This window comes from Typopeltis vanoorti, chromosome 6 (assembly GCF_054136105.1).
Source record: "Typopeltis vanoorti isolate ZY-2024b chromosome 6, IOZ_Tvanoo_1.0, whole genome shotgun sequence".
Lineage (NCBI taxonomy): Eukaryota > Metazoa > Arthropoda > Arachnida > Uropygi > Thelyphonidae > Typopeltis > Typopeltis vanoorti.
In genome coordinates this window covers 130,555,168-130,568,001 of record NC_143554.1, presented here as the reverse complement: position 1 = coordinate 130,568,001, position 12,834 = coordinate 130,555,168, and the positions used below count along the sequence as shown (strand labels likewise).

The window sequence follows — 12,834 nt, the reverse complement described above, 5'->3', positions numbered from 1 at the left end:
GAGTATGAAGAGAAAAATATGACAGGAATGTGAAATACCAACTTATGGAACATTAACCATCACACACACATCAACTCATTTATGATGTCATATTGCAAAACATCATTTATATAGCTAAAATAGGAATGATAAAGTTAAAAGTGAGATATAAAAAGAAATTGCTTGCAGCAGAAATAGACTTTTGTCATATATCAATTAGAAAATGAAGAACAGAAAGGATAGGAAATTAGAGAAATTCTGGGTGTAGAGAAGAGACTGGAATGGTATGGACATGTCAAAAGAATGCATATGGAATGTAACCTGAAAAAAAAAATGCTTTTTAGATGTTTTCAGAATGAGTTCCCACAAGGAAGACCAAGAGGTATATGGATAAAGGTGCAAGTACTGCCATGGCTTGAAGAGAAAGACTGGAAAAACAGTCAAGCTCAGAAAAAGATTTCTTGGCAATTAGGTTGAGGAAAGCTGCTGAAAAGTGAAAAATTCTTATAAAACAGTTAACTGAGGAGATCAGTTTACTGTTTCTATTTCAAGAATTGCAAGTAACAAGAATCAACAGATTTCAGACATTATATTAACTGCTTTTGGCTTAATGAATTTAAAATTATGACTGGATAATAATTTATTGGTATCTTAAAAAACATAATGAAGAGAAACAGCAATGACATTATAATAAACAAAGCAAAGGCTTTATCATAACTAAAATGAAAGTAAAGCAAAACCTTAAGAGGAAGTAATGAAGAAAAGGTAAATGGTGAATTGCATAAATACAGTGGAGAATTTAAGAAGTGATCATGATATGGGCTAGTTGAATAATACTAAATGAATGGAAAACAACTATAGTTTAACATATGCAAAAAAGGAAATAAGACTGCAAAACTACTAAGAAATTTCACTGGGAACACATGCTATAAAATTACTTAAAACAGTGAACAACTAACTCCTATTACAGAAAAAAAAAATCACAGTGAGGGCAGAATGGTTTCAGGAAAGAGATAATATAGGAATCAAACATTCATTCTAAAACAAATAAAGAAAAAAAGAACTGAACTCAACTCTCAATGTTTAGGGCATTTAAAAGCTATGAAAGGCATATGAGAATAATAAATTTATAGAAAATAAGAGAGATGCATGAAACAGGCTGTATATAAGAGTGTTTAAACAAATTAATAGATAAAAGTTAATGGCCTTCTGAAATTAAAAATATTGATGCAAATAAAAAAAAAACAGTCAAAAGTGTTCTGGATTAAAATAAAAACACAGGTCAGGTAATGTCAAAATCTGTGATGACGAATAAACAGAGGACAGTGGTCTTTTTGAATAGTACTAAGACTAGTAGTAAGTACCCCAGATTTTTTTCCACATAAATGTGGAAGAGGAAAGCATTAAAAGGAATTCAAACTGTGATAATTTAAAAAAAATTCCACCCACCTATGACATGGAGAGATCAAATCACCTTTGTGAATTTTTAAGCTAATGACAAAGAAATATTTGACTTAATGTTACAGTACAATTCAACATAAACATTTCACATGATTTTCAGAAGTAAAACATCTTAAATGCTAAACTTACCTATAGAACAAATAAGAAAATTTAAATACTTAAAATACAATCAGCCCATATGAAGAAAGAGAATAGGAAAATAAAATAAATAAATAAAAGCAGATATGTCTAAGATTAAACAGAATTAATCATCATTTTGGCAGATGGCACATGAGGAGAGAAGCTCTCCAGAAACTATATAGGATTATTTCAATTGCCTCTGAAATTTGAAAGAGACATATACACATGGAGAGAAAGCAATAATAGAAGAGAGGCAACAGAAATGTTTTATGGATAAAAAAAGATGAACTGAAAATGAAAAAAATTACTTACAAATGGAAAGAACATGTAGAAAATGCCACCTACAACATAACCCAGAATTGCAATTGAATACAAACCATGAGGGTACAGATGAGGAAACCTATAACAGAAAGAGGTTTAGAAGGTGTCTAAGGCAGTATATGAAAGAAACAAACAAACAACCTAATCCACAAAGGCAAAAAAAAAAAAAAAAAAGGTATTGCTGATATTTTTGTGTAAATTAATTTCATAAAGAATATTCATGAGGTAGAAAGTTGACAATTGTCCCCAAACACTGAGATATTCATCAGTTAAAAATTTTTACTAATTTTAGTGGTACCTCTAGTATTTAAAAGTTTGTATGTCTGTAAGACAATTTGCTAATATAACAAAAAAACACAAATTTCAAATTAAAAAAAGTTACATTACATGCTTATATTTTACTGGTAACTTTAACTAGAATTCTTGAAGAAACAATGGAATAGACTTTTGGTTCAGGGAAATCTAAATGTGACCACTGTTGTTAGAAAATTAAGTTCTATAGAAGTAGATGAAGCTACTTCTATGAGAGTACAATGAATATTTTTTACTTTATTAAAAAAAAAATTACATATATCTATCATGGACAATAGCTTCCCATATTCTTCTTCAGGAAGTAGCTAATGTTAATTAGCTACTTATTTCTTTGTTGTGCCTCTATAAACACACACACACACAACAGAAAATGACCTATTTATTATTATATTAGCATTGGTAAAAACGAATACTTGAAATGTAATTTTATTTCCATCAAGCCCCAAGATGAATGGTAACTTAAGTGTTCATTTTCATCCATGCTAAGGATTTAATGCTTTGTAACTAAAAGATGAAAGGATAAGGATAAAAACAATGTTTATTAGCTCCCAGTATTTTCTCTAAGTTATATAGGATTGGTGTGATACTACACCAATAATCCAAGATGCTCCACATATAATGGTGACAAGCCCATTTGCTAATATGTTGATAATGTCCAAAGGACAATCTGTTTGGAGTACCTAGAGTACCTTTACTATACAATACACTGTTTGATGAGTTGTTAGACATTGCTTAGTCATGACAGTAGAATCCCCCCCCCTGCCAAATCTTTTGGCAGATTCTAAAACTATACTTTTGCCATTGAGATTCTTGGTTAGCGCTACAGCAGCTTCTATGAGTGTATTGAAATTGAAGAAACCACCATTCTATGTAAATCTGATTTTACATAGAATGATGGTTTTCTTCAATTTTATCTAAAAAGAAACCAGTGCCCTGGTACACTAGACAAGATTTTTCATCTCTCAAAGATGTCAGCTGTTCTTTCCTTACAGCAGATGACTAATCACAGCAGAAAAGTTTACAACAGGAGATTTTTGAATATCCTCAGGTAAGAGGCGATCGACCTTTGAGAGAGCATATAAATGAAACTAGTTTTCTGATAAGTTGAAAGGTTGCTGTTTGCCCCTTAACTCACACTACAGAAAACACTTCGAGAATGCAATATAGCTAAAACAGGTAGCAGTATGAAAATACTCTGTGTGTGTGTGTATCTTCTATTTTATCCATGAAGCTGATTATTAGGTACTTGTTATTTAATTGCATCAGAAATGAGGTTTGTCCATGTACATGCACACCATCTTATTAAAGGTATATAGTGAAAAAAACTTTGATTATAGAGAGTACATTGCACTTGTTGTTCTGAGGTTACCCTTCAACAGGAATTCAAGCTTATTAAAAAACATACTGTGCCAAAACAGACACAATCAACCTCCACATAAACCAAATAATAGATAAGTGGCTATTTTCAGGAACATTTAAAACATCAATGTTCTTGAACTGCATCATGGAGAACCTATAGAATAAGTGTAATATTTCAGCTATTTAGGCACAATTTTTAGTGAAGATGGCAAATGAAATGAAATGAAACATGGTTACTCTCAAAGATATCATTTATGTCAAAAAAATTTGTCATTTATATCTCAGAGATGTAATGCACTCCAAATAAATTTATAGAGAATAAGAGAGATACATGAAACTGGCTATACATGAGTGTTTAAACAAATTTTAATTTATGAAATGAGAGCTGGGTTAGAAATAAAACATGATCAAAGACCACAGATATGACACTTCTGAGAAAAATTAGAAGAGGAAACAGATAGCATTGATGGAAGAACTATATTAAATTAAAAAAAGGAAGGTATTAGGAAGGAATTGACATCATCAGAAATATATTCAAGAATGTTTTAGCAGCACTAATCTAAGGCAATATTGGTCACTTAAATGGAATGGGAGAGGAAAGGTTAACAAAACAAGCCTTTCAAATCATGGTAGCCAGATCTGAGCATAGTAATCACGATATCATCTGATAACAGCTTTATACAATGGAGTTTATATGTATATCAAATGATATTTTCTGATTAATCTCTAGACTATATTTCAATAACAAAGGAGCATTCATTTAGATCAAGTACATGAAAATACAAAATTTTGCTCTGCTTCATATCAACAAGAGCTTAATTTCAAGTTTTTTATGAAATACTGGGGGGGGTCTTGAAAAAACAAAAAATCCATAATCAAAAACTGGTAATATACCAAAGCCAAATACTCTGGCTCTCTTTTTTTTGACCAGTTCTCCTTCCAGATACTGCGGAGGTAACCTCTCCTCTCAGAAACTCAGACTGCAATCTTGTACAAGTCTCCTCTCTCACAGAACCCCCCCCTCCACCAATCACTCCCAACCTCTGGCACTACAAAAGAGCCAACTGGGATGCCTACCAAAATTTCTATTTCTCCTTTCCTTGGTCTGACTATTGTGTTTTCACTCATCCAACCCTAACACCTGCTGTGAATGAGTAACAGAAATTATTCTCACCGGCATTAAGACCTTTATGCCCAGTTCAACCCATAATTCTCATCCACTTTCTGAGCCCTTGTTCAATCAAAAGTGGAGTTCAGTTGAAGAAAAAAAATTTAGCTTACCGCATGTGGTTTGCTTCAAGAACTCCAGCTTCATACTCTGCCTATACCAAAGCATACAACATATGTATGCAAATGATTCATTAGCAGATCCAAATCAGATTTCATAATAAAGGCCAACAGACATATGCAAATGATTCATTGGCAGATCCAAATCAGATTTCATAAAGGCCAACAGATAGAACAAGAGGCCATCCCTGAAACCGTATAAGGAGGGTGTGAGGAGAAGGTTCTTTACATGGAGAGCGGACTGCATTGTCTGAGTGTGTTGTGATGTAGACACATTGAATCAGTTTAAGGCATGGTTGGATGAGCTTTGTGTGTGTACTTCCCACAATGAATCTCTGACTCCATGGAGATAAAATGTTAATAATAAAATCCACAGATGACCTTGTAGCTTATATCAACCACCTCTGAACACGTGCCATGGAACAGTTCAGAAAAACTTGTGCTGTTGCAATCAACATTTCCAAAACTTTTGACCATGTGTGACATTGTAGCCTGCTTAAAAACAAAAAAAAAAAAAAATGCCATCCTTTGGCTTCTCTACCACCCTCTGTAACTGAGTAGCCCGCTTTCTCTCTATTTGCTCTCTATGAGTCACAGTAAATGGTTCCTTCTCTTCAAGCTTCACCATCAATGCTGAAATGCCCCAAGGCTCTGTCCTATCACCTACTCTCTTTCTCTTGTTCATAAATGACCTACTCACAATCACTACTAATCCTTTCCATCCACAGCTGTGTAGATGACAATACTCTTCACTCATCCTACTCATTTGACAACTCATGCAGCACTCTGACATCCCAGGCTACAAGATCATCTACAAGCAGTTCCTTAAACAGTGATCTTCATACTATCCTTCTATGCCACACAAATCGCCAGACAAGATCAGGTCTCTGGCATAAATACATTGCATCAATAGCTTCCTCAGCATCCAAAAAACTAGACATTCTCTTTTGTTCAAGAGACTATTTTACACCCAACCAACTCCTAACTATATACAAATCCCAAATCTGGCTAAGCTTAGAATACTGCTCACATGTTTGGGGTAATGCACTTATAACTTCCCTTAAAGTCCTTCATGCTGTCCAGAGGCAATTGATGATCCTTCTCTTACAGATTCACCTCTATCTCACAGACACAGTGTTTCATCACTGTGTCTATTCTAAGTACTTCCATGGTCATTGTTACAGTGAATTGGCAACTATCATTCCTCCACTTTCTGTTGAACCTGTTAATACAAGAGCAGCAGCTGCCCATCATCCCTAAACTGTGCAACTGCAAATACACTGCACCTACTTCTCCTCTTCCTCTTTTATTCTGTCCTCTTTTTAAAATAGTCTCTTTATATATGCTTTTTTTTTTCAGTTATATTTTAATTTACTTCTATAACACGTTACTGCACGCATATTGAGATTCCATTGTAATCATGTGCCCTAACTGTATGTTATTCCTAGTATTGTTTGAATTACTGTACTGATGATGTCCCAAGATACTTGGGATGAAATATTTACGTATTAAAACTAATCACTGTGGTTATATGTGTGTTTTTAGCGAATTCACCACAGTTTTCATTATATAAAAAAAAAAAAAAAAAAAAAAAAAAATTCTGTCGTCTGGAACAGCCTTCCTCATTAAAAAAAAAATAATAATAATAACGTTCTATCTCAGTCCTCATCTGCACCTCCACACATAGTACTGATATGCTTATAAGTCTCTCAATCTCTCATGTATGGGATCAATATATATATATATATATATATATATATAAAAAAAGTATACAACTCTCACTGAGATATATAGGGAACAAAGGATAGTTATAATGAAAGATCGGCTTTGGTGAATTTCTTTAGAATAGTGTCAGCCCTATGGAGACTTTGGCTAGGATTATTTGGTGGTGATATATAGTGAGTGGATACACTTATAATGGTGTAAAAATTAAATGATAAATCTTTTTACATTAGTCCTCCATATTCTGTAATTAGTTTTGGTTATTATAACCACATGCTTATCAATTCTCTCCATGCATGCAAGTTTGAAGAATGATAAATACCAAGAAATTTAAGATATTGTCAACTACATAGTATATAGGGGCACTACTAGTGCGGAAAGATGGATGCAACATATGACGCAAGCTGTAAAAAAAAAAAAAGGTATATATTAATAGTAGGGAAAGATATTATGTTTACTTTGTGACAATACTGGTTTTTCAGTTTTGTGCTATTCAAATTGATAATTGTGTGGTATTTTGTTAGGATTTTACTGTCTTAGTATTGTTTCCACATGTAACAATTGTATTCAACATGGCAGCTACCAGTTATAGCACTACACCTAGCCCCCCCCCCCCACCATTTAAAGACTACATTATTCATAGCATAATTGATGATTTGTAGCTTGCTACACATGCAGTATGTATGCATTCCATTGTTCCTTAAATTACTTACATGTAAACACAAGGAGGGAGACATAAATGCCTCGATCTCAGGATTTAGCAGCAGTGGAGATAATGCTTTGGAATGGGTAATTTTCAGTTTGTGGATGCCAGTAGTCTGTTGGAGAGTGAAGAGAATTTTACAGACATATGTCTAAATTTAGTCTTAGGCAATTTAACAGGTGGAGATCATCTGATGGCCATGATTATGTGTGTGAATATTGAATGTGTGGAGAGAGAAATAGAACTGCTGAGAAAGGAGATGAAAGGAATGAAGACTGAGTTGAGGAGGATGAATGAAGATATTGGGAGTACATAGAGATTGGCTAGTATGAGAGGAACAAGAATAGGTGTAAGAGAATGGCATCAGAGAGCAAGGGAGAGAGAGAGAGGAGCAAGAGAATGGAAGAGGCAGGAAAGTTGAGAAAGTGTAGAAGCAAGGCTTGCATCAAAGAACCTTTCAGGCTCAATAAGTTTCATGAAGAATTAAAAAGAGCTTGGATCCAATTAGTTCATAATTATAATTGATTCCCTTTGCTTTTCATGTGCTTACTTATTAAACATTGTTTTCCTACTTGGTATAAAAATACAAAGATTATATCTAAACACAATGATTTTTAAAAAAAATTTGCTATAGTGAGAGATGACTATATAGTACTAGTTTATGAAGATCACTACAGATATAATACACAATTGACCATTCATTATAAACTATATTTGTAATGTTAATATGCTGAATGCTGTATAATACTCATAGCTAACTAGAAGAGTCAAACAAGGCAGTTTACATTATTTGTTTAAATGAGTCATCCAATTTTAAAAACAACGTAACACTCTGACAAATGTTCTGTTATTTTGGACTACTCTAATCTCTGCTTTTCATAGCTATTTATTTATTTATTTTATACCACTTAGTATTTAAGTGATAGCAAATCGATGCTATGTACAGGCAAGGGTTAGGAGAGATGGAATCTGTTGAGGTTGTTTTTGAAGAATGTCAACAACTTTTGGAATACATCATGGAGGAAGGCTCTTTCAGAGAAGGTGTGGATTGGTTAGCAGTTGAACTGTAAATGGATGTTGAGCAACTTTTGCTTGCATTATTGTAGATGTAGCAGAAATGGCAGTGGGGGAGAAGAATGATAGATGAGACCTACTGAACAGTGCCTAGAAGTATCTGTAGAAAAGACAAAGTGGAAACCATCTGTCTGTGTGACAGTGGCTGGAGAAAAGATTTATCAAATTAGCTGAAATGCTTTTTTTCAGACAGCATCAAGAATTTTGGATTTGGGATCTGTACAGAGTTAGTAGCTGGACAAGTAACAATATCTTGGGGAAAAAAAAAAAAAAAAGGATGTCAAGTTTTCTTAAAGGCTGAATGTCATAAAAGTGATATGTTTGCACGAAGGCTAGGAGCAAATATCAGTCTAAGAAAAGTTTAGCTCTATCAGGCTGATGTTATTAAATAAGGGTCTTTTGGTGATAAAAAAAGACAAAATTGCATTTTAGTAGCATTAAAGGTCATCATCCTATTGAAGGATGGTACAGTGATGAATGTTTAGAGCAGTGGTTATAGATGACCTTCAGCTTTGGAAGTTTGAAACTGCAAGGTTTGTTGTATGAGCAAAAAGAATGAAGAGCACTATCTTTAGCAAAACTAGGATAGGGTTTGAGGTCAGTGAGAAGGATGTTTACGAGAAAGAGGATAAATAATATAATAGAACCCTGAGGAACAACTCACCTGCATTAATAGAGAACACATCCACCATTACATGCAACAAACAACCTGAGAGAAAACAACAACCCAATTCCAAAGGATGAAAGACCATAAAAAAATGGCAATTTGCTGAGCAACCATTCTATGACAGATCTCATCAAAATGCTTTGTAAATGTCAAGGGCAATAGCACAGTGTCCATAGGTGGGGCAATTCAGGTGAGAAAATCTGCTGTGGATATTGGGTGGTGAAATGCACACTGGCATTCAATGATTAGTTGGTAATTCTTCAGTAAGCTGAAGCTAACCCTCACTCCTTTATGGAAAAACTGCATGCATCCAGAAAGAAACATTAACAGTGAACAAAAATAATTAGAATGTGAACTTGGAGCATGCATTTTCAAGTTACAGATGATGCCCTTAGGCATTGCGAGTTTGCAGTTTTCATGCCAGTCTGGCAAGTGGTGTTATCCTGTGTGAACTGGTTCGTTGTTCTGGCTGCTTTTTTGTTAGTGCTGACAAGCAAGTTTGGCAATTTTGTGATGGCTGACCACAAGGAACAGAGTGTGTGAAAAATTTTGTTTTCTTTTGGGTAAAACTGCAGTTGAAACTATTGTTATACTTCGGCAAGCTTAACAATTTAAGCAAGATACTTTAGGTAAAGCATAGGCCTGGGACATGTCAGTTGAAGACCAACCATGATCTTGACAACCTTCAATAAGCAGAAATGATGAAAACATTGAAAGGGTTTGCCAGGTAATCAGCGAACATTGTTGAAAGACCATTCAGCAAGTTTCTGATTTGTCATGGAGTTTGTGTCAGTGAATTTTAAAGAAGATTTGCACGTGCAAATGAAATGTGTGCCCACTAAATCTGTGCCTCGCTCACAGAGGATAAAAAAAAAAAATTCATGTGAATGTTTGCCATGACTTGAAGAAGCTAGTTCTCCATGTGACTTTTTTTTATTCCCACGGATAAAGAAAACCATGAAAGAGCAGCAATTCGTTGATGTGGACAAAGTGAAAGAAAAGTTACTTAAGGCCATAAACAGTATTCCAGTTGAACAGTTTCCAGCAGTGGAAAAAATATTGGGACAAGTGCAATGACTCACATGGAGAGTACTTTGAAGGAGACTAGAATATGGTATTATAAACTTTAATATAAAAAAATTAAATGATTCAGGTTATTTCTGGGTACCCCTCATATATTTTTTATGAGTACACTATACTTTTTTAATTACAAAATTCAATCAGTACAAGAAGCTGGTGCTAAACATTTAAAAGCATTTTGCACATGATGGTAATTTGTAATGTTTTGTATAGAAATTTGACCCACTACCTCCAAGAATTTATCAGTATTCATAATAGTGATAAACAACATATCACTGATAAACATACTATTTATGCAAAACCTGGTACTTAAATAACATTAAAATTAAACAAGACATGAAGAATTCATTCTCTTCAAGACAGAACTTAAACTGCAGACTATCTAAATTTAATATAACTTCTTAAAATGTACCAAAATACAAAAGAAAACACTTGTATTTAAAATACTATACTGTACATGTGATAAAGTTGAAATCTCTTCCACTGTGGATTATTTCTTGCTGTAATATTAAGAGTAACCAAAGTAGTTGGGAGGGAGATTTTTTTTTTTTTTTTGCTTATATAGCTGATTGATGCCAAAGCAAACTATATCAAGGAAGAAGAGATGCAGAGAAATGAGAGTTTTGTATTTCTCTTAAAGATTTTATTTTACAGATGGTAGTGCTCTTAGATTAACAGCAATTTAATTCTTTTATAGCTTCCTTCTGCAACATTAACCATATGAAGAATATCCCACATTACTAAGAAAACTTAGCATCAACATATATACTATGTGTATATATAAATACAAACACACATACAACATAAGTGTAAGGAATAATTTGAATACTCACTAAATATACACAGAACTGAGTTCACAAATACATTTGGATAATCCATGGGATAATAATGATTAGTGTCAGTTTTATCTAATTTAACCAACTTTTTACTTTTATAGCAAGCCTTTCATATTTATAATTTAATTATTGCATATAAATTAACATAATGCACTCATACAGAAATCCACATCAAATGTGGATTTCTGTATTTCACCTTCTCTATATTTGAAAGTTACATTATTTTACAGCCTTGAAGTAATACTGCTACTATTACAGGACCATGCTGCTCTTTCTAGGATAAACTAAGAAAATATTTCAGTCCAATTATAACAATGTTTTTGCACCATAACTATGGATGCCTATCCTTACGCCCCTGTTTCTGGTTGCACAATAAAATAAGGTTCTGCACAGCAGTCAGTGTTGACTGTTCATTTTGGCCTGTGATTAGATGGCGATCTACAACAACATGTACTTCATCAGGAACACTAGCTGGAGGATAGAAATATCATCATTGAATAAAAATAAACTGAGAAAACAATTCATTAAATTTCCAAAAAATTATTTTTAAATAAATTTATATACCACAGTTTCTATATAAAAAATTTCAACTCTAGGTTATAATAATCAAGCATCTATTATTGCACAACAATGAAAAGATTTAACTTAAATTCTAAGCAAACAATATGAAAATCAATATGATGAAAATCTACATCAATGATACCCTTTGGATGGAAACACCTGGAACACATCTTCATATTCAAGACAGAAAGAATCTTTATAAGAACTTCAACTCAAAATGAATAAGTCAGTGTCATACAGAGGTTAGCTTCAATGGTTCCCTTTCTCATGAATACTACTATTTTTTCACTTGGACTCTGCATTAACACAATCTAGAGCAAATGAGGGCTAAGTATTATCAAGTTCCTTTACTATCTAGCAGCAAGCTTTCAAAACCACTTTTACTGATGGAGGTTTCTGGATCCCAATAATATGTTTGGCATATCCTTACGTGTTACCCACACTGCATGTAAGAAAAGAGTGAGGGGTGAGAACAGAAACAGGCAAAGAACAAACATGGTGGCAGCCATTTCAGATTTCCAATAAGCAAGGTGGTGTTTCACTAGGATATGAGAATTCTATTACTTACACTTGCTAGCATTTCCACAAACTATGGAAGGTATGTAAATTTGGAAAATTTTAGATACTAGATTAGAAACACTACTCTGTTTTTTTCTATTCCTTACAGGCTGTTACTTTCTATTCCAAAGCAAGTCCTAAACAATAGTTTGATACATCCGCCACACAACTCTCTCTCTCTCTCTCTCTGTGTGTGTATGTGTGTGTGCGCGCGCGCACTACAGTTTTACATTGTAACCAGACATCACTGGTGGTATAATATAAGCTAATCTTATACCATATCCCCATTGATAACTATATTTTGTAGCTATCACAGAGGTATCGAGGATACAGTTATATCCCCAATGATACCTTTGTGACAGTGACAAAATACAGTCATCACTGGAGATACCTCTGCATTCAGGCAACACAAACACAATGAAATGGTGCTGAAATTCAACCTTCTAACCAAGCCTTCCAAAATCATGCAGTGTAGCGTAGCAACTGCAAAATTTTATATCACCATATTTCCCATCAGATATAGCTACTCAGAGTGTTTCCACAATTTAGATTTCTAATATTGTCTATCTTTTTCTATCTGAAATATAATCACGGCTTCATTACTCCTGGATATTTTTTGCCAATGCTTTGATTTTCTTGTATAATGAAACCTGCAGTCTTGATCTTCAGAGATGCGTTTGTTGACAGAAAACAGGAAGATCTGACAATAAATGCATCTCTGAACATTAAGGCCACATCTGGCTCATCAAACCTCATAAATCTAGCCTAGCACAACATGGGATTGAAAACACCAG

The 12,834-nt window shown here is 33.8% G+C and overlaps 2 protein-coding genes across 5 annotated transcripts in view; one reads left to right on the top strand and one right to left on the bottom strand.

Moving 5' to 3' along the window:
• The window catches only part of LOC150105947 (uncharacterized), a 261,696-nt gene extending 250,380 nt beyond the window's left edge, over positions 1 to 11,316 (top strand). For both annotated transcript variants that reach the window (XM_090394430.1, XM_090394428.1), the window contains one exon: positions 11,152 to 11,316. In XM_090394430.1, the coding sequence (XP_090250556.1) occupies positions 11,152 to 11,157 (6 nt within the window). In that variant the 3' untranslated portion in view covers positions 11,158 to 11,316. The remainder of the gene's footprint in view (positions 1 to 11,151) is intronic.
• Positions 11,155 to 12,834, bottom strand: part of LOC150105946 (glutamine amidotransferase-like class 1 domain-containing protein 1) — a 73,401-nt gene continuing 71,721 nt past the window's right edge. For all 3 annotated transcript variants that reach the window (XM_090394431.1, XM_090394432.1, XM_090394433.1), the window contains exon 7: positions 11,155 to 11,392. In XM_090394431.1, the coding sequence (XP_090250557.1) occupies positions 11,253 to 11,392 (140 nt within the window). In that variant the 3' untranslated portion in view covers positions 11,155 to 11,252. The remainder of the gene's footprint in view (positions 11,393 to 12,834) is intronic.